The following is a 26,318-nucleotide window of genomic DNA, read 5'->3' on the forward strand; positions in this document are numbered from 1 at the left end:
TGAAATGTGTAAAGCATTTAGTGCTATGGCTGTTGGATAGAAGAAAGAAAGACTGCAGTTACATTTATGGAAATGAGCAATAGCAGCCTGTGAAGATAGTTTAGAGCTGACAGATTCTCCGTCATCCTCAGGTACTAGGCTTTCTTCAGCTCTAAAGTCCTTTAAGCATTCAGCTTTAAATCTTCAGGGTAGTTGACTGTTATTAGTTCACTCCATTGAAAAAAGGCCTATAACATACATTACTAACCCTTTCCCAGGGTCTGAGGTGGTCTGCTCTACTGTGGAAGTTCTAGTGAAAAGCGTTGCGTTAAAAGTTGAGGAAGTGTCTGCTTCCATTTCTTTTACTTTACAGAAGACTGTAACAGTCTCTGAAGCCATTTCTTCCCAAGCTGTTGGACAGATTGTGTCACTGGCAGAGTCTTTGCTGGACAAAGAAGCTCATTTTATTGTTCAGACATCGATGCCACAACCATTGACACTGAGATGTGCCCCATTTGCTGTGCCAGCTGTCTCTGCTATTGGAAGTTGGTGGATGTGCTTTTCATGGTGCAGCAGGAACTGATAAGACTGCATGTTCCACTGAGTTACATAGTCAGAACTAGACCTCTACTGGCCACTCATGTCCTTGAATCCAGGTCACTAGACACTTATTAGTGCCTTTCTTTTTTTGCATCAAATCCAGTAAAGCCAGCCTCAAAAGGATTCCTGTCAGCACTGACAGGTCCTTCCTTTTCCATTCTAGAAACCTTTGTGTCCTTCATGGCAGTGGGGTTGTTGGTGTTGACATGGACTACTATATTGTTTATTTTACAGTTGTCTGCTTAAGCTCTCAGTGGGATCCCCTGGATCTTCTGTAACTGCTGAGGCACCGGTGCCAACATTAGTCACTTCTGTTTTTGGATCCAGTTCCAGAATTCACAGTGGCCAGTGTTGAGTCCTTCAGGTACCTCTGCTTCATTGCTGATTGTTGCTCCATTTCTGTGGTCATCAAGACATGTAACAGTCCATGCAACCCATAAGTTGCTTTCACCTAGAGAGGCAGAACCCTCAGTGAGTGAAAGAATGGGGACATACCCCAGAACAGTAGTAAGCCATAGAGGCAGGATGAAATTTGAGCTGATGGAAGGGATTGAGGTCAGTGGCACCTCACTGTAACTTTCAAGGACGTTTTAGAAGACTAGACTTAATTTAGCATTCAAGACAGTTCAACCTTAACAAAAGTAAGAGAGCAGAAGAGGTGCAGGGGCATTATCTTAGATCGCAAAAAAAAAAAAAATCCTGATTTCAAAGATCATTCTACATTTTTGTCAGACTTCATAATAGTCTACAGCAGTTGTGGCTTCAGTGTGGATGATAGCAAAACAGAACAAAACTATTCCATTATGAGGTTAAACAATAATGGCTTTCTCCAGAAAAACCACTGCAGCCATAGCCTGAGTTTCCAGCAGTCATTAGGAAGTAGAGGTGTTTCTGCAGGTGAAGAAATAGCCCCACAGCCTTGCCTTACTCTTCCCCAGTGGAGGCACTTAAGGGTCAGCTGTGTCTTCACCTGTTGGTGTGCAAAGTTATTACTGTGGACAGGTGGCTGATGTGCAGGAAACCCAGTGTTTACAGGTGATTCAGCATTAGTTGCATCTTCGTTGTATTACTAAAGTTTGACGTACAGTAGCTTGAGTTCCTTTTGCACACCTAGTGTCGCAATGGATTGTGCCATTCCGAGAGGGCACATCACCTTTGACAGGGGATGAGTGTTATAAATATAATGTCCACTGTAAAGTTCCTCAAAAGATAAAGTATTTAAACGATAAGACTTTCAGTACACACTTCTGATGTCTGACTGTGAAGAATGAAACAAAAGAAACACAAAGAAAAACTGCAGCCCTGTAATGTGTTCCAGCTTGTTGCTGACAAGCACCTACACTTCATCCCTATAGGCTATGTCTGTGATCCTTCCCCAGTGATCCTGCAACTCTCCTGTGCTTTGTGTAGCCTGTCTGTCTCTTCAAAAGACAGATAACCTCTGTATACCCTTAATGTTACTTTATGATGAAAGTAAAAGAACAAATGGTCACTGTAAATTATTTAAGCTTGCTGCTGTCAAGCATATGTATATATACTTTTCACCAGTAATCCATTTCAGTGATCACTGCACTATGATAAACCAAATGAACTTTGCTTTTGTCTATAAACTGCATTCCCAGATACCCGTTTCAGGTAATCACCAAGAAATGGCCCCAGTAATGCAGCTCATCTTGTTGCTGATGGCATTCATAGCAAACCATCTATCTTGCTGTGACAAACACAAATGGAACACTACTGTGAACAGTGTGTACTGTTACCATTGTCCACAGATGTGTGGTTTCATGCCTGTAAGCATGTAAAGATACCTACAAGAGAAAAATGCCCCTGAAGATCACAGTGATTGTTCCTTTCAGCATTGCTGTTTAGGCACTGGCATTGATTTTGTGTCCCAGGACATGGACTGTCTTGTGTTCTGTTACTATTTGAGGAAGGTGGAGCATATGTAGTAACAGATGTGTGTGTGTGTCTTACCACACCTTGTTAATATATGAAGAGGGTAGAGGCAAGAAATCATGTTAATGTACAGCTTAACTTTTCATTTCTAGTATCCATTTTTCTCTTTTGTTTTAACAAAAAAAACGGTTGTCATGGACTGAAAATCAAGTTTTCTTTTCTATTGTTTTTATTTTAAATCCATTTCATATTAATTTTAAAACAAAACATTTTTCTCTCTTTAGCTGTATTTGTGTGTACAGGTGTGTGTGTGTATTATATATATGTGGTTACAATTAGGAAGTGTGAACACTCACTTGAGTGAATGCTTTTTTGTGCTGAAAAAAAAAGTGAATTCTCATGTGAGCAAACATCTTCCTAATGGAATTTCTGCCAGCAATCTTTTGCTTGGGATTGTGGTACAGCAGTGTAATGGAATTTGCCATTACCCACTCTTGTGTTATCTCGGAGTTAGTGTATATAATTAGGAGGGGTTGTGGGAGATGCAGCCCCTCCCCCCAACATGGATGGCGTAGGGGGGGGCTTGCACCCCTGCAAAAAAAAAAAAAAATTGAAAGTAGTAATTGTTCACTTTTCTGAGCATTTGCCAATATGACCGCTTGCTCTAAACTAATCACTTTTTCATGAGACACTAATATATATACACACACACACGTGTATATATTTGTGTGTGTGTGTGTGTGTATATATATATATATATATATATATATATATATATATACACACACACACACATATATATAAGCACGTAAATGTGTGTGTATATATATATATATATATATATATATATATATATATATATATATATATATAGACACACACACACACATACGTACGTACATATATATATGTCGTGTGTATATATATATATATATATATATATATATATATATATATATATATATAAAGAGAGAGAGATGTATACATTCACATACAAACATGGTTGCAGTCTGTAAGGGTTATCTCACTGCACATCGTTCCGGCCATTTCTCATTGTGGCTCAGATAACTGGGGGGGGGGGGGTGCTCTTGTGAATGGGCTGTAAAGTCAAGAAGCTGCTTCCCCATAACATCAATGAAAATATGCAGAAATATTTCCTTATTGTGAAATTAACTTTTTGTCTTTTTTTTTACAGACTAACTACCCTCCTTGTACTGCTCTAAAGTCTATAGCATTATTTATTTATTTGCAATTAATTTTGTACAGACACTTAGTAACAAATAGCATCAACAATTAAAAAACGAAAATAAATGGTTCCAAGGTTTCTTAATAGTTAGGTAATATGTACTTAGCTGCTGCAGTGTAAAGCAAAATAAATGATATATGAACTACCATTTAGGCTGAGTGTTTTCATTAAAAATAGATCTGATGTTGTTAATCTTCTTTCCATTCATCACTGATGGGGGCTCGGAACTGAGTCGGCCGTTTTACAAAGCTCGCACCAGCCAAAAAACTCTCGAGCTAAGTCTCTACCCAGAATGCCCTTTTCCCTGTTACCTCAAATTTCGTTTGCTGCACAGCTGTAAAGCCGCTTTTCAGCTGAGCTCTCAGCTAAGTGAAACGTTTTTGATATTTGTGTGAAAAAGTTTGGATATCTTCATATTTTATTAAGCGATTAGTTTTTCTAGTGTCTTTTCTTCTGTCTGACCTTGGTTTTTCTCCTCTACCCAAGTTACCTAACAGTGATTGTCATGATGACTGTGTATACTGTTTGGGAGTGTCCCACCTTTCGGTGCAACCTCCCTGTGACATTTGTCAGATTTTCAGTCAACGCACTCTTAATGAGCGCAAAAATAAACTCATTCTGAAAGGGTTACTCAAGTCTCCCTTCTCAGAGGCCATTTTTGCGATGGAGGTCTCAACCCCTCCTTTTAAGGACAAAAAGAGATCCCACTCTGTTCCTTCTTCACCATCGGGTGATTAGAGAAAGCCTGGGAAATCAAAGGTCCCAAAGTCTTCTTCGGTTCTGACCATCTCAAAACCATCGATACAGGCACCTGTTTCGGCAGCAGCCCTGCCTCTGGCACCTGTCATAGACCTTACTACGCCTTTTTCGACTTTGGCACCTGTGGCCACTTCGACTCAAGGCACACCTCTGACTACATCATTAGCTTCCATTTTGGAACTGACCGTTTCAGCTCCAAGTGCCAATTCGGCACTGAGCATTGTCCAGACCTCACTGGATTTGACCCCTTTACTTCCGGTCTCAAAACTAGGGACTTTGGTGCCAGCAGATCTTGCACCACAGACCTAATACTCCCCCTTCGTAGATCCATTTCTGGGCCAAGCATATAGCCCTTTCATTGAATGTCCTGACTCCCCATCCAGAGTATCCACTAGATCCACCAGGAGCTTTTCTGAAGATGACGTGGTGCATCTTGTAGACCAGTTGTTGTTAGCCAGGGGGATTCCCTCACTTTCTAAGACCCATCCATCTGCAGGATTTGGGTGCCTTATCCACGGACTCCATCTTACACTCCTCCTTCGACCATCTCAGTTCCAAAGTCTTCTGCTTTGACATCTTTCGGGGAAATCATCAGTTCGGTGCCTATGGTGCATCTCATGCTGGCTCCGAGTTTGTCCCTTTGGTCTTCGGTTCCTACAGAACTGGTCCTTCCTCAATCTGGGGATTGGGGGGGGGCGGGCGCATCGGCCTGGGGTACGGAGCCACCTCTCTCCTCTGTTCCATCCTCAGTGCCGACAGCCTCGTTCACGCCGATCCTGCTTGAGGCTCCATCCATGGGGGCGGGTTCATCGGAGCGGGGTGTGACCCTGATCCCAAGGTTGTCTTTCTTGGTTCCAGGCTCCCATTCCTCTTTGGATGGGCCTGCCTTCCGCACGATGGAGAGGGCTCTTTCTTTTGGTAGCACTCCTTCGATGTTGGAACCCCAGTTTTCACCCCCTGAGCTACAGCTGACGCAGACCATCCACCCAGGACATCAGGCAGAGAAGCCGCAGGACACCCCTGTTCAGGGTACCCATTCTTCCAAGTCCTCCTGAGAGACCCCCCCCCCACTGAGGAGTCCTCTCGAAAGTTGATGTGCAAGAGGCAGCACATGGACTAACCCGAGGAGTCCTTAATGGAAGACACAGATTACAGTGATGGTGAAGGGTCCCCATGGTCATCTCCTGATGGTGTCTCCTTCAGAGACATCCTGGAAATGTTAAAGCAGAGAGGTGACTGGAAGCCCTCCAACCCTTCGTCTGAGGAGTCCGTGTTCCTGCAGGCTTTTCGTGCCCAGCCTTCTAACCTCTTGGGTTACCCCGCCTGCCGATGAGCTCATCCAGCTCTTCGTGCAGCATGCTTGGAAGAACCCTGATTCCATTGAGGTGATCTCTCAGAGACCAGACCGAATTCTTTCCCCTCCCAAGGAGAACCTGCATTGGTCCAAAGGGTTACCAGTTGATGCTGTGGTGACGAAAAAAGACTTGGCCGAGGCAAGTCCCGCTGTTTATCCACCCAACAGGGAGTCCCAGGTAGTGGACATACTTGGGCAGTGTGTTTTTGCATCAGGGACCTTTGCCATACGGTCCCTGAATTATTTGGCACATTTTACGAGGCTCCAGAGGGACTTGATCTCCGAACTCTCTAGTATGCTAGACAGTTGTCTGACGAGGTCAGGGACAAAGTGGCCTCGCAGCTCGCAACCCTGGAATCAATATCCAACTCGTCCATGAGGTTGCTGTCACATGCAACTGAAGGGGCGACTAGAGCAGCGGGTTCAGGCATTGTTATGAGGCTTCATGCCTGGATGCGCATTTGTGATCTTGCGGACCCCTTCAAGTCTTCCTTTCTGAATGCTCCCATCGAAGCTTCGTTCCTTTTTGGCTCCAAAGTGAAGGACACGCTAGCCAGGTGTGAGCAAGACAGAAAGTCCCTGTCTGCCCTATGCCTACGGTTTTCCAACCCTCAACGTACCTTCTTGTGGAATCAGAGGAGTGGAAAGATGTGGCATAAGAAATCTCAGGGTCCCTTCCATGCCGCACGTGGTGATGATACTCCCAGAGGCATAGGGGGTAACAATTCTGGAAGATGCCCCTATAGAGGCAGAGGGGGTCCTCATAATCAGGGCTCCAGTGATTCCTTCTCTGAACAGACTTATCAGTGCTCCTGAGGAGCAGCCCGATTGCTTACCTCTGGAAGCAGTCAGGGGTCATTTCTCTCTGCACCGTGCTGGCTGGCAATCCATCATCACCGATCATGGGTGCAGAGCATTATCACCAGAGGTTACACCATTCCTCTTTCTTGTCAGCTAAATTTCATAAGAAAACTTCCTGACGTTCCACCCAGTCAAAGGGAAGAAGCAGCTTCAGAGATTATAAAGCTGTCTAGTCATCCAACCAGTTCCACCAGACCAGGGTGGATCCGAATTTTACTCGAGATTCTTTTTGGCGCTAAAAAAGACAGGGGACTGGAGACCCATTTTGGATCTTAGCAGCTTAAACGAGTCTGTCACCCAAACTAAATTCAGGATGGTCATGGTTCAGTCCATTCTCCCTTTTTTAAGAGAAGGTGATTGGATGTGCTCTGTAGATCTCCGGGATGCGTATTACCACAACTAGATGGACAAATTCTCCAGGAGTCTGCTTCGCTTCTGGCTGGGAGCCAGTCATTATCAATTCTGTGCCCTGCCGTTCGGTCTCTCTACAGCCCCCAGAGTGTTCATGAAATGCATGGCAATGGTAGCAGCTCACTTGAGACTAAAAGGATTCTGAGTGTTTCCATATCTGAACAACTGGCTCCTTACCACCCCCACCGAGCATCTTTTGGTAACAGCACTACATTATACTCTGTCTCTCTGGCAAAATTGTTGGGAATAACGATACATTGGGAGAATTCAAACCTTGTCCCTACACAACAAATAGAGTTCATTGGGGCAGTGTTCAGTACTCGGTCCTCTGTGGTATCACTCCCAGTTCGCAGACTCCATTGATTGAGGCTTCAACTCTGGGTGATATTCTCACAAACAACAGTTTCTGCAAGGGAAGTTCTTCAGGCCCTAGGTTCTATGGCAGCGTCAATCCCAATAGTGCCTCTAGCAAAGCTACACATGCAGATTCTGCAATGGCTCCTTCTGTGTCAGTGGTTCCCAAACTATCACCCCTTCAGTTACCAGATTCGAATAGCCAACACTTGCAAACAGGACCTGTTTTGGTAGATGAGGCCAGACGCAGAACTTTGGAGTCATGCATTTCATTCTCCTCAGCCCACAGCCATTGTGAGCATGGATGCTTCTCTGATCGGGTGGGGTGGGCATTTCCAGGGAAAGACTGTCCAAGGCACATGGTCCACCTCAGAGGCCCACCTCCATATCAGTGTTCTGGAACGGAGAGCTGTGCTGTTAGCGTTGCAGGCCTTCCATTCGGCTCTCCCTTCCGGGACAGTTGCAGTTCAGTCAGACAATATGTCAGTGGTCTGGTATATCAACAAGCAAGGAAGAACCAAGTCCTATCCCCTGTGTCGAGAAGCCATTAGAATTTGGCAGTGGGCCATAGCTTCCAACCACTTTCTAATAGCAACGCATATCCCAGCGAGTTCCAGCATGATCGCGGACAAGCTGAGCAGATGTATCCTCATGCCTTACGAGTGGTCCCTCAACCCCGTGGTGGCATCAGCAATCTTCAGCCACTGAGGCCAGCCCTGCTGCAGTCTTTTCGCCTCCCCATCAAACAACAAGTGCAGCAGCTATTTCGCCCTACTTCCCCCGGAAGGGGAGTCATATAAACACAAATCACTGGAACCACCACGATGAGTAAAAACGATAATTTAATAAAAAGAAGAAGAACAAGCGCTTTCACGCACCCAAACAAGCGCGCTTCATCAGGTTATAGTATACAGAGTTAATTCAACTACTTATATAATATCAAACACCCAATTAACAACTAGTAATTGCAGAACAGCAGTTCGTAATTACTTCAGCAAAGTCCGAGTGCATTTAAAAAGATCACGCTTAAGCAAGCATAGCATATAAAAAGCAAATATAACATTGCCAAATGTTATTTAAATCAATAGTTAGAATAAACTAACTATATATTTAGCAAATTTAAAAAGTTTTTTAAAAAAACCAATTCATGTGTAAGTAAAGAAAATTCTCACTATTGCTTATTCTATAAGTCTTAAATCTTGAACTTACTAACATTTCTAAAGAGCAACAGCCCCAATTCAAAACAAAAAATGGAGGGGGAAATACAAAAATTAGACCCACATCTTAGCCTCGTAATAGAGCCATCTATCCTAATACATTAAAATCTAAACCTCATCATAAAGAAAAGAAAAAAAACAGCATAGTTAATGTATTCCTCAGAACATAAAAATAACAAGTGTATATATCTAGCATGAAGACCACATCAGAGGTACATGTTTGGTAATCAAAACCCAAGAATAAAATGCATATCGAAGTGCAGAGGAAAAAAAGGAAAAGGATGGGGGAAAAAGGAAAGAAGGGGAAGAAGGGAGGGGGGAGGGGGGGGAAGGGAAGGAAGGGCGAAAGGAAAAGAAAGATGGAAAATGAATAAAAAAGGGTGCATCAACAAAACCACCCAATTAATAGCAACAGTGTAAGGCTAGTGCCAGATGTCACATTCAGACCAAAGGTCATGCATACCTTAACCAATACAACCCTCTTCAGATTACATAACCCAGGGTTTCTTTTAAGGAAGGGTGAGACCGTGGGGGCAGAACGGTTGATCACAGGAGTGCTGGTCTAATACTAACGGCCGAATTAAGGCCAGGCTCAACATGTGCTCTAAGGGTTAGAATCCATTTGAGTTCATTTAGCTCAAGGGTTCTTAATGTATCACCTTCCCTCCTGTTTGGATATAAGATCTGTAGCACTCTAAACTTAAACAGGTGCTCTGGAAACAATTGACAATGCCTAGCTAGGACATTGTTGATATTAGCCTTCCTTATATCATATATGTGGTTATAGACCCGATCCTTGAGTCTACGTGTCGTCATCCCCACATAATAGGCTTCACAGCCTTCACAGGTTGCCAAATACACCACATTAGAGGTGTCACAGGTGGCATAAAAATTCGGTCTGAACAGCATATCTAGCTCTGCATTCTCATACTTTTGGTCACTGGTAATAAACTTACAAATACAGCACTTTCTACAGGGAAAGGTTCCCTGTTTAATATTCATTCTTATATCAGTAGATACAATCTTAACTTTTTCTTTACACAATAACCTTTTCAGGTTTAAACAGTTGCTGTATCTAAAGCTAGGTCTCTCCCCTACAAATTGTAATAAATCTTTGTTCATACTGAGCAGCTTCCAATTTCTACATATAATATCCTTAATGTATTTTACATCGTTAGTATATTTAAGATCATATTGTATTTTGTTCTTAGTAGCCCTAGTTGGATAACTATAAGAGTAACTTTCCGTCTCCAACCCATTGTTGGGAGGAGCATGATTAGTATAACTCATAACTAGTTGAGTAGGGTAACCCCTATCCTCAAAACATTTCGCCTGAAATTCCAATAAAGAGTCTCTATCCCCAGCATTGTTACACAACCTGGTAATCCTGGCCATCTGATTTTTTATTACATTAGGGAAGATATGTCTCGGATGCATACTTTCATAGTGAAGTATGCCATTCCTCCAACAGGGTTTTCTATATAATGAGGTTGTAACTTCATTCGTTGCACTCTTAGTAATGGTAACATCAAGATAGTTAACATTGGTAAAGGAATACTCAAATGTGAATTCCAGGAAGGACGTGGTTGACCCCATGTATTTAACAAAGTCAACCAAAAATTCATAGCTACCATTCCAAAAGAGGAGTATATCATCAACGAATCGCTTGTATAGAATAACATTATTTATAAACCTCTCATCTTCAAAAATGTACATCTTTTCCCACTGATGAATCACTAGATTAGCATAGGCATTAGCACATGGGGTGCCCATGGCTACTCCCCATGTTTGCCTATATGTTCTATTTTGGAACATAAAGATGTTATTATTTAATATTAAATCTAGCAGAGTACAGATGGTCAGTTGATCATTGTTATTCAAACTGGCACATTGAGATAGGTGACTCCTAATTGCCTCAATGCCAAATTCATTTGGTATACTTGTAAATAGACTCTTTATGTCCATCGTGACCATCAGGGTATCAGGCTTTAAGCTATCAAGCAAAGAGGAATCCTTCAGGTCCTCCAGTAACATAGCTGAGTTCTTTAGTATAGTGGGTATAGCCCCCACCAAAGGGCCTAGTTTGGATTGTACATAATGCGAAATATGCTCAGTAACCCAGAGTTTCCCAGATACAATGGGTCGAAGGGGCGGGGGATAAATCCCTTTATGTACCTTAGGAAGCCCTTTAATTATAGGAATTAAAAGTGCCTCAATGACCAAATATTCATACAAACTTTTGTCAATGCATCTGGACATTAAAAAATCATACAAGGTGTCATGTACATTTCTGATAATTGAAGACACTTCGTTTTTAGAGATACAGGAATAAGCCACATCATCATCCAACATCTCATTCATTAAACAATTATAAAACTCAGCATCCATGATTGCAACGCCCCCTCCTTTATCAACTGGTCTAAAAACCAAGTTTTCATCATTGCATAAGGAGTCAAGGCTATGTCTCTGAGTAGCATTCATGTTGATAAATAGTCTCTTATGTTTCTTTTCCTTGAAATAAAGATAAAGATCATGTTCACATGCTCGTTGAAAACATTCAACTGAGCTAGGTAAAGGCGGCACAAAGGTGCTCTTTCTTTTCAGTGCTGCACTAGTATAAACATCATTGACAGAGTCTTTAAACAGCAGTTTAAGAGCTATTTTCCTTGTGAATTTACGAAGGGTAATGAGGGTGTCAGACAACTCACTCCCTCGAGAGGGAATGAAGGAGAGTCCCTTATTTAATACAGAACACTCCATATCAGTCAGAATGCGAGATGACATGTTAAAAAATAAAGTATTTAATATTTCTTCTTCCTGACTTCTCGGTTCTCGGCCGATATCTTTCGCTTTCCCCTTCCTCTGCTTGTCGAGCGCATTTGCGCTCGGTGCTTGTAGGGCAGCGGGAAGTTTAAAGTAGCTGTCGTTCCAGGGGCCGTACCTAAATGGTTATTACCATCCTTCGGTCTCGTTCCATTTGATGTTGTCTCTTTGAATCCCTGCTGGTTACAGGGTATAGAAGAAGTAGATAACGCTACATCCACTTCCGACTGAGCAGAAGCAGAGACAATGTTAATGGAAGCATTATCAGCAGAATCAGACTCATTGATTGTACTGGTCGTGCTAATGTGGCCAAGATTAAGATGTTCACTGGGTTCTCCTGAGGCAACAGTTTCATTGAACCGCGGCCACATAAAGATGTGGCCAGATTGAAAATCAATGCAGTCCCGTTTAAGCTTCCTAAGCTTAGTCTGTTCCAGTTTACTACTATAAAACATTAATTGCTTCAGCATATTATTGAGCTTGGATATACAAAAGTCACTTTTAAACATCGAAATAATGCTCTTATGCTCACCTTCAACTTTAGAAACAAGTTCATTCTCTATAGGCTGGAAATAGTTGATGAGTAACTTGATGTAATTATTGCCACCGCGGGATGCTTCTTTACACTTATCCTCCCATCCCTCTGATCCCACAATTTCTAAAGAAAGTTCTTCAGTTGAGATGCAAGGTGATCCTCATAGCCCCTTTCTGGCCACGACAAGTTTGGTTCCCCTTCCTTCGGCCTCACCTAGTATACCCGCCATGGATTCTGGACCCTTTACAAGATCTGATTACTCACCCCCAAGGGTTGAGTCACCCAAATCTGTCCAGTCTCAAGCTGACAGCTTGGTTTCTCCACTTCCACTAGTAGCCAGGCAAGCTAATCTCTCCTCGCCTATTCAAGACATCATTCTGGCCTCTCATAAACCATCCACCAGAAGACTATACCAGGATAAATGGAAAAGATTCTCCATCTGGTCCAAGGATAACATGCTAGACCCGTATTCGGCTCCAGTTACTGCAGTGCTTCAATACGTGACTAGGTTTTTTGATAATGGAGCCTCTGCCTCTACTGTATGAGTGCATCTAGCCACAGTTTCCACTTTCCACAATGGTGTAGATGGCACCCCTCATCTCTCTACGCATTTGCAAGGCTTTCCTCAAGGGGACTTCTTATATCAGGCCTCCTGCCAGACAGCCCGTGTAACCATGGAACCTCACTCTAGTTCTTCATTCTTTGACTCAGAAGCCTTTTGAACCTGCTGCGAAGTGTGACCCAAAGTTTTTGTCTTGGAAATCCTTGTTCTTGGTAGCCATCACGTGTGCCAGAAGAGTCTCTGAGCTGCAGGCATTGTGTATCAAGAGACCCTATCTGGTCTTTCATAAAGACAGAGTATCACTTCAGACGAATCCATCCTTTCTCCCCAAAGTTGTTTCTGAATTCTCCATAAACCAGACCATTGACCTACCAGTGTTCTTTCCGAATTTTGCCAATAGAGGAGAGTACTGCCTTCACTCTTTAGACGTATGTAGACAATTGAGATTTTATCTAGACAGGACTAAACCTATCCATAAATCTGAACAGCTTTTCATCTCCTGTTCTGGGCCTAGAATGGGAGAGGCTGTTTCCAAGTTTACTTTATCAAAATGGCTAAGGGACTGCATACTTTTCATCTATTCCCTCAGTAATGAACCTATGCCAAAAGTTAAAGCTTACTCCACTAGATCTGTGGCAACATCTGTAGCTTTCCATTCCAGGGCTTCCATGGATGACATCTGTACAGCAGCTACTTGGGCTAAGCCTCATACATTTATCATTCATTACAAATTGGACTTGGTCTCCAGAGGGAGAGCTGCTTTTGGCTCAATGGTACTCAGGAATGTTCTTCCATAAGGGCCGCCCATAGACCTCAAGGTAGCTTGGGATTTTGTCCCATCAGTGATGAATGGAAAGAAGATTAACAACATCAGATAAAGAAGTTATGTCTTACCATAATGTTCCATCTGTGTTGTTCATCTTCTTTCATTCATCACTTCCCACCCTCCTTCCCCCTCCAAAGTCTCCTGGGGGATTCTTTGGGTCTAAGTGGTACCCTAGAGTAGTTATGCAGAAGTGGCCTCGGCTTTACTTCCTTTTCTCTAGCAAACTAGAGAGGTAACAGGGAGAAGGGGATTCTGGGTAGAGACTTAGCTCGAGAGTTTTTTGGCTAGCACGAGCTTGGTAAAAAGGCCGACTTGGTTCCGAGGGCTCGGAAACAAAGTACTGAACCCATCAGTGATGGATGAAAGAAGATGAACAACACAGATGGAACGTTATGGTAAGACATAACTTCTTTCTTTTGTATTTTGCTACGTAGACAATGAAGCTTATATGCAGTATTAACAGTTCTTACATTGGTGGTCATTTTTTTTTTGATTATTGAACAGAGAAACCATTATTCCCTTTAGAAGCAGTTTTCACTCTTGACGTTATTAGTAACATAACAATGGGTCAGCATATGTCAGTTCTTAGAAATACGAGTGATGTAAAGAAGACATACCATAACTGTGAGAATTTAAGCACTATGATAGATATTGTAATGTCAGTGGATTGTCTACAACAGTAAAGCAAACAAAACTGGGCATGCTTGGGGAAAATGTTGCACCATATAGTTAGGAAAATTTGTAGGTGATAAAAAAAAAGTACAGACATTAGTCCTCGGAGGAAAAACACCTCATCTTTGCACAAGTAAACTTCTGGAACATAGTACAAAAAACAAGAACGCAGTACAGAAGTGGGATAGTATTAAAAATATATATATTTTTTATTGTGAAGTGACTGTAAAGTGAAAAATATTGTGATGCCCGAACCCATTTATTTATTTATATATATAAGATAAGGTTGATTACTAAGGACAAAATGCAACATATAGCATGAGGGGCATAAAAACAATTTTTTTTTTTTTTGGCAAAGATACAGGGAGGTGTTACTTTTGCCAAGTCTGTCCATACTTCACTGGCAGTGATTGATCACCCGAACACAGGGATTCAAATCATTTATGTCTTCAGTACACGCTGTTTAACACAATAATCCAAATTTATCAGCTGCTACACTAATGTATTCAAGAACATCCCTACCACATTTATTGTGCTTTCTTGTCACTAAGACTACAGTACGTGTGCATGTAGTCTAGTTCTGTGTTGAAAAAAAAAAAAACAAGGAAGTGGGAGTATTTTAGAAAATGTGAGCGATAGAGTGGGTAGGATCAGGGACACCAAGGCCGACTTTGTAGTCTTTATGTACAAATTTTATTTTTAGGTGTTTTAGTCATTAAAGATCCCCCTAGATGGAATAAGGTAACATTAATGTTCATCATTTGAATACATTTTTTTCTGTTAAACCGAATCCAAGACCAGGAAATCATCCTGACAATATTAATTGGCCACATAATGCAGTTCCAAATATCTGTAAATTGATAGTGTATTTCATACTTTTTTTCTACATCTGATGAAGAGCAAGTAAGCTTGAAAACTTACAGGACTCAAGATGTTTAGTAATATTTCAGTTGTTGCTACAAAATCTGCAGCAGTGGCATATAAAGAGAAACTAGAAGAGCTTAACATTTATGTTCATGAAAACAGAATATGATGGAGGACCTGATAAAGAATTCATCAAGACCATGTGGTGGCTGTCTGTAAAGAAAGATGCAGGAAAAAAATAGATACAAGGGTAGCTATCATTAAGTTGACATAAGGAAGTACTGTTCCACAACAAAGCATAGTGGATGATTGGAAGAATGCCTAAAGAAGTTGTAAATTCAGAAATATTGAAAAAGTTCTAGAATGCATGGCAGATACCTAAGGTAGTACTTACCAGAGTTAGGGAGGGGATGCAGAAACCTCTACCGAAGTAGAACCTGTGGCTTACCTAGAAGTCAAGTGAAATAGGCAGAATTGATAACACATGTGGCCATTACTTAACAAAGATTCCCTTTAAAAATGTCATTCTTGTTAAAAAGTTTAACAGCAAAGATAAACTTTTATTGCCTTACTTAAGCAGTAATCCACAACAGGATATGTGTGGCAGTATAGGATTTCCCCATGGTTGGAGTGGTTTGACCAAAACCCAAGTGATCAAACAAAGCCACCTGTAAGTACTGCATCATCCTCACACAGTTATAGATTATTGCTGTTACAAATGCCATTATTTAAAAAAAAGTAATTGCTTACTTTTCTAAATAATGGCGTAACGTGCCAGCGCTTTTGCCTTATCTTTCTCCACCATCTTCTGATGAGGATAGCTTCTTAATGTACAGTGTATGTGGGAGACATGTCCATGTTGATTGTTACACGGTCATTTTTGTAATGCAAGTATTATTGTAAGAACACAGGAGTGCTCATTCGCTGTACTGCTTGTGTAACACTTACGGACTGACGAAGTCACAGCAGTGAGTTTACTTGAGGAATGTGGAAGATCTCCCCTGACAGCAGTGGATTTTCTTTTGTAATAGCTTTAGCCAGCCAGACTTTTTTTTACTTCCTGTGGGTAAGGCTCGTTTTATTATAGGTATGTGGTTTGCTTACTCAAATTAGAGTGCATGTTTATCCATATAAATAAGGCCGTACAATTGTTGACCAGGTCCTCTGATGCACAGTCAAGCTGAAGGTAAGACATTTATTAAATATCCACCACTTCTTTAGTTGGAGAACAGAATAGTACTGTATAGGCAGCAAATCCCATTACTGCAAACTAATTTTCTCATCTTTGGTGTATACATGGGTATATGTTATGTATGCTAGCCGTCTTCTCTTTTGAGGGCCTGTTGATGTAACAAATGTTCATAGTTACTGCTGTTTACCTTAATATAAACGATGAGTAAGATCTGACTTTTTTTGGTTTTAGGACATAAAAAGAAAGCAACTTGCAGATGCTGCGCTCAAGAGACAAATGGAGGTAAGGAGTAGTTATATTGAATGTAATGAACACTATTTGCAAACAGTAGAATTCACTGTGAGGGATAATTTATGAGATTGGTTAATATAAGCAGCAATTGATTTCATACTATCAGAGATACTTGTAGTGGTACTAAAGGAAAGCACATAGCAGGAAGAATATGTCAGATGTACCATAACACACGTTATAGAGAAATTAGAAGATTCGACTAAGGACAGAAATTATGTACAAATTTTCCAGTTTATTTGCTCGTGTTCACTGCCAAATTCGTATCTGTAGAATGAACAAAACAATGTTGCCAAATTAAGGGCAGTGAAGAGCCATATACTATCCCAGCAGTCAGTTGTTGCAGTCGTTTGAAGGACACGCTCGTACATACACACACACACACACACACACATGCAGAGGACATGCAGTGTACTCATAGAAGGCATGTAAGCAAAATCCAAACTACAGAACAAATATTAGACCATTGACAGAGAATGCATCAAGAGAAGAATAAAGTGGAGAGGAAAGACCACCTTTGAGCCAGGATCCAGGAATACCTTAGTGACCAATGATTTCAAAGGGCACTACCATCTCTTACTGTTGTAGCAGAGTGTCTTTATGAATAACATAATTCACATCAGGTAGGCACAGCAGTATCAAAACTGACAGTTATCTGGCTTCACTGGGACTCCAGGTTTCAGTGCTTTCGGGTAGGATTTTTCAAGGCTCTCTGTCTAATATGTGCAGATCAGCTGGTGTTTGTAAGTTAGAAAAGTATTAATGATCCACAAGGTACAGCTGGTTAAGAGTTTCTTGCCAATACATGATTCTTTTTTTTTTTTGAGGGGGAGAGGGTTTGAGGTTAGTATTTACTGATTTTCTTAAGTAAGAAGTCTATACATTGTACCCATCAAATTCGGACTCAGTAAAGATTAAACCAAGATGCCTGCAAAGTGCATAAGTAGCAGCTAAGAGTTCAGTGGTTCTTACTGTGTTGTTCTGGTATTACAAAGTAAAATCAAATATAGTCACCCCTCCCACACTACAACCATAACAAGCTGGAGTTAGTATGCAATACAGATGTCACAGCTGTAGCATCCTCAGGTGAATACAAAGTCAAGGCTTGCCTTGTATACCTGGGTGCAGGTGAAGGAGTGGATATGAAAAATCATTTCATATTTCCCTTACTCATTGATAAGGCTAAATATACCAATATAGACTTTGTAAGTCATAAATAGTACAACATCTAAAGATTACAAGTTTGTTTGCTGTGCCTTACTAAGACTCATGAACAGTCCATATATGCAACACGCTGTAGTTTGTATATTGACTCTGATCTGTTTACTTTAAGTTGCGGACAGAATCTGAGAACCACTAAGCTAAACTTTAATGAGTGTGTAAGCCTACCTGTATTCTTTCCTATCTGTTCTGTCTGGCACTTAGTGCAGAGGATTGAGACCATGAGCGTTTAATGAACTGGAGCATAGTATGACTGACAGAATGGTGAAGAAAGAAAAGTATGAAGAAATTGAATCATCAGTGCCACCCTCACTTTTACTGATCAGAGATGGAACAGGGGAATGTAGCCGAGCAGAACACTTAGGCTGGAATATAAAATAAAGGGAATGTGATGAATGACGTATGTAAAGGTGGATGGAAGGTGAATGACTGGCTGAATTTAAAATATGGAAAGTAAATTGACATCAGATAACTGGTAATTGAGAATTCTTATATGAAATGGCTGTAGGGACAGATATGAAAACTGTAGTAAGGTATTATGAAAATGGCTGGAAACAAGATGGAACATTTCTGAAGAGATGATGCAAATTTGCTTTGAGAACAATACCGCATTATTGAAAATAAGAGAGAAATTGTTGATGAACCAGTGAAGTAGATTACACTTTGAAAACAAAATAAGAATGCCGGGGTGAATGAGTATCTGTTGCCAAGTATCCAAACATTCTAGTTATAGTTGATGAGGTATGCTTATACGAGCACTCCAATTCCAGACAAGAGTTTCTGAAAGTGAATACTTTGTCTCAGGTTCCTTTGCAAGAGAGCTGGAGAAAAACAAACACCAAACTGTTGAAAACACAAATATTTATGAGGAGTATGTGATGACTCACCACTGGACCAGTAATCAAGGAGCCTCAATCCTCACCACTGGCAACAGTGGGGGATGTAAACTGGGAGGATAACTGGTACATGCACAGTATTTCCAGATGCAGCTCTCTGCATCAAGTGTAATTTCCCTTAAGTGCACACAGAGATCACAGTCAGTCCGGGGCTGGTTTCTCCCTCTTTCTCCAGATCCCCAGTAAAACTCCCTACTGGCACAGCTATATTGTTGAGATCTTTGCTGAGTGGCCAAGCCAAGACCTCCATGCACCCTCTCTGTCCAACCAGTGCTTCATGTCCCTGCCCAAGTAGCTGACGCACGCACTCTTTGAGGTTTGATTTGCACACACACACACACACACACACACACACACACACACACACACACACACACACACACACACACACACACACCTGGGAAAGGCTGGCACAGGTTTACTAGGTATGTCCTTTTTGCCCAGACTGTAAGGTAGTTATCACTGCCACCAGCCAACTTATTATCAGCTACTTTAAGGCCCTTAATAAAGGGTGTTTAATCTTACTGTGTAACGTCAATATTAATACAAATGGTAGTTTGAACAAGAACAGGGCTATTAGGAGTAGCCCACACAGTGTCACCAAATAAATATGCAAGTACTCTCAGAACTTGGAATATCTCAAGGCAGATTAGCTACAATGAAAGGTTTAAATATATTTAATAATAAATAATAAAAGAACAAGAAAATAGTATATATTCAGAGTGACATCCGAGTTCAAAATCACAGGAAATATTTAAAACAACATTGCAGGACAGTCTCAGATAAATAAAGAAAAGTATCTTAACCAAGCTTCACTATATTCCTGACTATATCTAAGAGAGTTATACTATTCCCTAGAAACTTACTACATAGAGCAAGGTAGATGTGCCGTAAATGGATCTTCTAGTTGTTGTCAGATTGAAGACAGAATACAGGATGCACTGTCTCTCTCCAAGAGTTCTCAGATTAATATCTCAAATATTACTGCTGGGATAGCTTGCAGAATGACACTGTCTTGTCATCTGACTCTCCCAGGCAATACCCCCACTGCTGGAAGCTGGCAATATTTAGCATCTCCCTGTGAAAGTACATAGACCTCAGATCTTTGGCAGATGCTGGAAGTCATTAAACAATTGCATTCCTTCATTCTTTTAGAGAAAGTAATTAGTTCACTCCAAAGACAATGCAGAAAGCTCTGAGCACCCAAATGCTCCAGATTGTGTGGAACACTCTGAATTTGTAAGCGATTTTGCTCACTGTTCCACACTGAACATTGGTGGCTCCACTTTGCAATTTTTGACCGGCTCTTATACCGCAATTACAGCCATTCAGCATATCGGTATAGGAGCCAATCAGGTAACTACTCGTAAGGTAAAGGGAGCCACTCTGGAAGCAGAAAATACAGCCTGAGCCAATAACATCCCACTACCAATTTTTATTTCTCCATTATCGCCTACAGATGGTTGGGGGGGGGTTAGGACAGTAGAAAAAAAAAACTTTTGTGTCTTCATCATGACTGTCAACAGTCATACGATCATAGTTTAATTATATTCAACACAGACAAGAATTAAATGACTGTTATTGTACAATAAAAAACTAAAAGTTTTAGCTGAAGGTGGAATATTTTTACCACAATCTGAAACAAACCTAGTTTTTGTGATACATTGATATCATAAAGTCTTGCCAACTTGCCCTAGCAGTTTCTTTAAGAAATTAATAATTAGAGCAGAAGGCTAAGCAACTCCCAGCTCTTTCAGCTTCTGGCAGAACTGTTTTATTAAAGGAGTTTAAAATCCTGGGTGGTAATAAGAATCCGTGCCAAATTACATTTTCTAATAATGCTTTGAAGACCAAACAAGAAACTGAAGTTGTAATTTAAATGCGTAATTGTGTATGTGTGTGTCTGTGTGTTTGTTTTACTTTAGCATTAAGAATCCAACGTCTGAGATGAATTCAAACTTCTCCAGACTGCTGTTCATAGTTTTGTGTATTTGTTTATATTCTGTGTATTATTGTCACTTCAGGGAACAACCTAGCACATTTTTTTTTCTATTTGAACTGAGTGTAGGCTGCTATAATGTGTATCTGTAGGTCAGAGGTTAGCAAATCATAATTGTTTTAAGGGTCTAGAAAGTCATTATTATGTGCAAGTATTTAGGTTCTGTTTTTTTTTTCTGCTGGAGTATGTTCTTAGGGTAGTAAGGTTATGAATTTACATTTGCATATTTGTCACCTTGGCATACCTCTCAACTGTCCAGAACTTTTCTAGATGGTCCCGATTATAGCTCATATCTTGCCCTGTCTGTAGTATTTGTTTTACTTTCTGGTAAGTCTGTAAGAATTGCAGTCAGTCAGCCAGGCATTCTTTGCATTAGATTGTTCTCACATTATTTTTGGCTTTGTCCAGAAATGTTTGAGCACAAAAATTTAGAGGTCTGTGTAGGGGGTGTACACATTTGTTAATGCACTCTATCCCTTGTTCCCCTAGTAAAATTTCAGGAATAAAAAATACCATCCTTTATTCCTGAGTGTTATATTCAGAATTTGTTAAACAAGTACAGACTGCAAAACTGGCATTTAACTGTTGTGCTTATTTTATAACTCACAGTGTGACAAAAGGACTGTTCAGCATCGTAAAACTTTTAACTGTTATTCAAGTTAATGACAAACGGTATCCCAAAATAAACTTTCCTGGCTTGCCAGGAATCTAACTCTGTGTAATGGTATTTATAATCTGATTACTTGACTTTCGGCATTTTATCCAGTAAAACTCGGCTGCTAGTACCAGTTCAGGTTGGCGTTCCCATAGGTATAGAGTAGACAAGTCACATACCATGTAAACCATGATGCAAATATTGCATTTTAAAGATCCACCATTGGGCTTACAGAGTAACACATGGGTAAGTGGCAACAAGCCCAACCCAACTGCAATACATCTATGAAGTTGTGCTACATCTTGGGTGGCACAACAACTCTATGTCCCAACCTCACACCATCACTATTTATCTGTTTGAATGCTCTTTAAATATAATATGCATTTTCACCAGCAGAAAGGCTAGCTTCTTTCAGAGTTTAAGTTAAAGCAGTCTCTCTTTAGTAAAGTCAGAAGGGATTCTGTTTACACATAAATCACATGCTTTTCAATGCATAGCGCTCAACTGTCCAAATTTTCACAGAATGGCCAGATTTTTGCCTCATATTTTTGGTCTGTTCCTCAACATTTATGGTTTTCTGGCAAATCACTGAAGATTGAAGTCAGTAAATAATGACAGCTGTTTGAGTTTCATACTTTATATCCTTTAGAAAATGCATGCTGCCACATTCTAGCAACTTTCTAAGTTTATGAGTAATATTTAAAATATGCCCCTATTTTTGGGCCTTTGTCACCCCCTTGTTTGTGAGTTTAGAAAAGCAAGTGCTGAAGACTGTGTTTTTTTTTAATAGTTGCACTTCAATACTGCTATGTAGTGTATTTCTACTGACTTTATTTTTGTTTTACTGAATTTTATAAGTATATGGTATTCCCTGACTTAATACTTCTGGCAGAAAGCCCACTTCAACCAGGCCCCATAAAAATGCATTTTCACTTGGTGCAAAAATATGGTGTTCCACATTTTGACTTTGTCACACATTGCTAGGGTCTGTGTTCCACACTGAACTCTTAAGAGGTTGATATCTATGAGAAAGCTTCTCAGCACAGACTCTGTGTCTGTAGCTGCAATGAAACTGAAATATACCATGTTTAATTGTGTAGCCATAAAATAATTTAATTGCAGCTTTTTTTCTGAAGTTAACCTCCTGTATTCCAGTTTCCACAGTTAAAATATACACATTTAAACAGTTACAATAGTGCATGTACATTTCTGTTCTATTGCACTGTGGTTACATTTCAAACAGCACTTTGCAAAAACCTTTTTGATACATACCAGTATTTTGATATACATGACATACAGTTCTAATACATTTCTACCACAAGCATCTTGTATAAATCATGTTGATATTCACAAATGACATAATTATTTACAACATTCCAGATAGCTGTGCTACCATTATCCCCCTTTGTCACAGAGTTCCTCATGAACAGTATGCCTGAAACTGCTGATTAACTGACCTCTAGTAGCAGCTAAAGGCAGAATGTATTCTCAAGAAGCTGAAATTTGCAAAAAAGAGATGACTGGATGGCTGGCTGGTCTACAGCAAGTCACAGGGAGTATTAAGGTACAGTTGATCTGAAAGAGCAGTTTTAACTGTATGGGATGGATTTCTCACAGCTGCTAGGTTGGTTGTCATGTAAGTCACAAGACATGACATGCTGGATTAAATACATAGAGGGAATAGTTGTGTGATTAAATACTTGTAATGAGCCAAGTAAGTATGATGGTGATCTGGACTCACAGTTCAATTAAAGCAAGTAGCCCCGAGTTGCAGTGCCTGCTGTAATGAGACAGAAAATGCTAAAGAGTTTCTACTGCCTACGTAGCTACTAGACAGACCTTGGCAGAAGCTAAGGGTTGATCTTTTCACTTAAAACAAAAGCAGGTATCTTCTGGCGGTACACTATTTCTGCAGCACAGTTCACATTCTGAGAATTCATTTTGTCACAGATTTGAACTTTTTTTTTCTTTTGACTGATGTGGGAAACCTGAACCCTAAACATTGGAAGTGATGGCACTTGAAGATCTTGCAACAAATATGGACTTACTCACATGACTAGTACTTTCAAATTTTCCAAGAGCAGTGATGAAGCTGAGTGAGCTGTTCAGTAAGTGAAAAGTATGTGAATAAAAATTGTCAATACATATGTTGCATTACTTATCTACACAGCAGCCTTTCTGCAGAGTGGTTACAGCCCAGCGCAGCTGATGGAGCATAAGATGTGCTCTACAAAATTAGCTTCTCTAGTGGGGCTGCTTCCCGCAGTCCTGAAGAGTCGAACAATTGATACCAAAAGAAAGCAGCAGCAGATGCATGCATACATTTTTTTTTTACACTAAATATAAGGCAGAACACCAGGGAATGCTCATATCCAGGGTAGAAATGAGAGTTACGGATGGAAAGGTCCAAGGTGCTGAAAGAGAGGCACATGCAGCTCTCTGTTTGCATGTGGTTAAGGTACCCCATTAAATACTACAAAGAAAACTGAAGCTCCTAGTCCAGACTCCAGTGCTAAAGCTTAGAGAAACCAACACAACTGACTAGACCTAAAAGGGCTTACTAGATTATACAGAGCCTATTCTGTCAGTGTTTAACATCAACGAGAACATAAAAAAACAGTTCACTCAATTTTTCAGTAAGCTTATTGAATGCCATAGCTTATGAAATAAGTATACATACTCTAATTTCACAACTTTTTTAAATCTAAATTTATAAACTATTAATCAAAATAAAAGTATCTGGAAAAAACATAAAATGTCTCATTTCAAAGGACAGAAGAGTGATATCCAATTGTTTAAAAGCAAAATAAAAAAAAAAATATATATATATATATATATATATATATATATATATATATATATATATATCCCAATTCCAGTCATCCTTTATCGTAATAAGATAGCAGATGCAAACATTCATAGGTCTCATATGTCCAGATTTGTGCCTCATAATTTTGACCTGTTCCTAATATTTGTGGTTTTCTGGCAAATCACTGAGATGATCTGAGGATTGAAGTCACTAAATAATGACATAAATTTGAGTTTCAAACTTCATATCCTTCAGGAAATACATGCCAACACAAATCCTGTTATTCTAACAATTTTCTAAGTTTTATAAGAGCAGTGTTTAAAATCTGTCCCTATTTTTGGGCCTTTGCTCACCCACCCCACCCCCATTATGTCAGGCTTTGTCCAGATTTCTTACACAAATAGGTTGAGAGGTATGCAAACTGTTATTGTTAACTTCTGAAAAAAGTATACCCACGTTTCCAAAGATTGCTAGTTATGACATATTTCAAAAGAACATCATGTCTGGAATAAACAGCTTCAGTATCTTTATCCATTAGCATTCAAATGTTTAATTAGTGTAAATTGGGCATCCATTTGCTCATATACACAAACTTAGTCTGTAACATAACCAAAGTCATGTCATGGTCAAAATTTTCAACCAAAAGAGCCCTTAGTTATCAAGGATGGAATGAGTCTTTCCATTTCCTATTTGAGGTTTTCTTGGCAGCCATCTACACTCATGCTTATGTCTATCTAAACAACCCCCCCAAAAAGAAAGGACATGTACTATCACCATTCTGTCCAGCCATATTTCATTAAGAATCCCACAAAAAGACCCACAAACTGTACCTACTTCAGACAGTCCCAGAAATATGCAGCCAGGAGTCATGGCTGCTACAGAATGATAAAAGTAAGATTCCATATGTCTGTGGGTATATACTACGAAGCTTTGAATGGGTATAGAAATATTTTTTAAAACATTTCCATATGAAGTTTAGAAATTTTACAGCTAACTGTTCCTCCTATTCTCTTTTGACAATTGAAACCTTAACTTAGCCTCCTATTTCCAAGCCAGTATGTTTACTACCCATGAGCTACTTGTATAAGCAGTTAACCAGTCTCCGCAGATGACCACTCATGCCGCATTTCTGCAATGAATAACTAGGATGCTATTTGTGCATAATTCATTCCTTTTATGCTGATTTCAAAATGTGCGGAGTGTGAACATTAAATGCTGTTTTTTATTCAAGTTCAAAGTAACCACTTGTCTGACGTAAAAAAATGATTGCCTAGAACATGTTAGGAACAAGTTTTTCAGCATAGGGCAGAGTAATTGCATATGATCTATGTCGTTTACTCTTTGCTCTTACAAGATATGGCATATTCTAACTGTAATGCAGCTTACGCAAGAGGGAGTTACCCATATGATAGTAAGAGGCAGGAAGGTTTGTAGAAGGGACTTACGTAAAGCATGTTTTGTGTGTGTGTGTGTGTGTGTGTGTGTGTGTGTGTGTGTGTGTGTAAGCATGCATTGAGGATGTAGAGGTTTCTGTCTTGCAGAAGTCAATAAAAGAGGTTTGATTAAAATACTCATTTGCAGAATTAATTTGGTAAGACATACCCAACACTGTATAAGCAACTGGGTAAAAGCAGCTAATCTTTAAGCTACTTTGACTACAATAGCAACAATTACAAATCGGCACAACATAAACTGCTGTGGGACTAGTGCACCAATGGCAGTAAGTGTAAGCTGTCCTTACTAGTAAGGCATTCACCAAGAGAATTCTCCATGATGGAGCCACCCACTTCTCACTTGTATGTGGCACAGATGATTTTTTCAGATACTGTACAGACTCTAGTAAAGCAAATAATGTGATAGGTGCAGGTTTTAGCAAGTGGTCTGAAACTGCATATATTAAACTGTGGAGTATGAGTGGGCTGTGCGAATTCCAGAAGTATATAGAATGGAAAGGAAAGACATGCAGTCGGTGGCCAGTAGAAGTTAGTTAGCTGGTAAATCATAGAAGTTTCTGGGAGTTCCCATATTCCCAAATTCTCTTATCCAGAAAACATTTATGGATACTCTAGCATGCACAAACTCTGCTTTCCAGAATGATAAACTGACCCAAGCTGTGCTAAGCAAGATGTTTCTTGGAAGTAAAACTTGTCAATCCAATACTTTGTGTAGTAGCAGTTATCCAGACAATGCTGTTAGGCCAAACAGTACTGTCCTTATGCAAGTGATGGCGCTTTGGATTCCATACACTTTTATGTTGGCTTGCAGCACATACACAGGCTAATACATTGATTTACCAAAA

The 26,318-nt window shown here is 40.1% G+C and overlaps 1 protein-coding gene across 1 annotated transcript in view; it reads left to right on the plus strand.

Moving 5' to 3' along the window:
* The window catches only part of LOC122811478 (small VCP interacting protein), a 246,555-nt gene that overhangs the window by 68,233 nt on the left and 152,004 nt on the right, over positions 1-26,318 (plus strand). The window contains exon 2 of the mRNA XM_044083341.1: positions 16,383-16,433. Within this exon, the coding sequence (XP_043939276.1) occupies positions 16,383-16,433 (51 nt within the window). The remainder of the gene's footprint in view (positions 1-16,382; positions 16,434-26,318) is intronic.

Source organism: Protopterus annectens, chromosome 9.part0, assembly GCF_019279795.1.
Source record: "Protopterus annectens isolate FY-2018-M chromosome 9.part0, PAN1.0, whole genome shotgun sequence".
Taxonomy (NCBI): Eukaryota; Metazoa; Chordata; order Ceratodontiformes; family Protopteridae; genus Protopterus; species Protopterus annectens.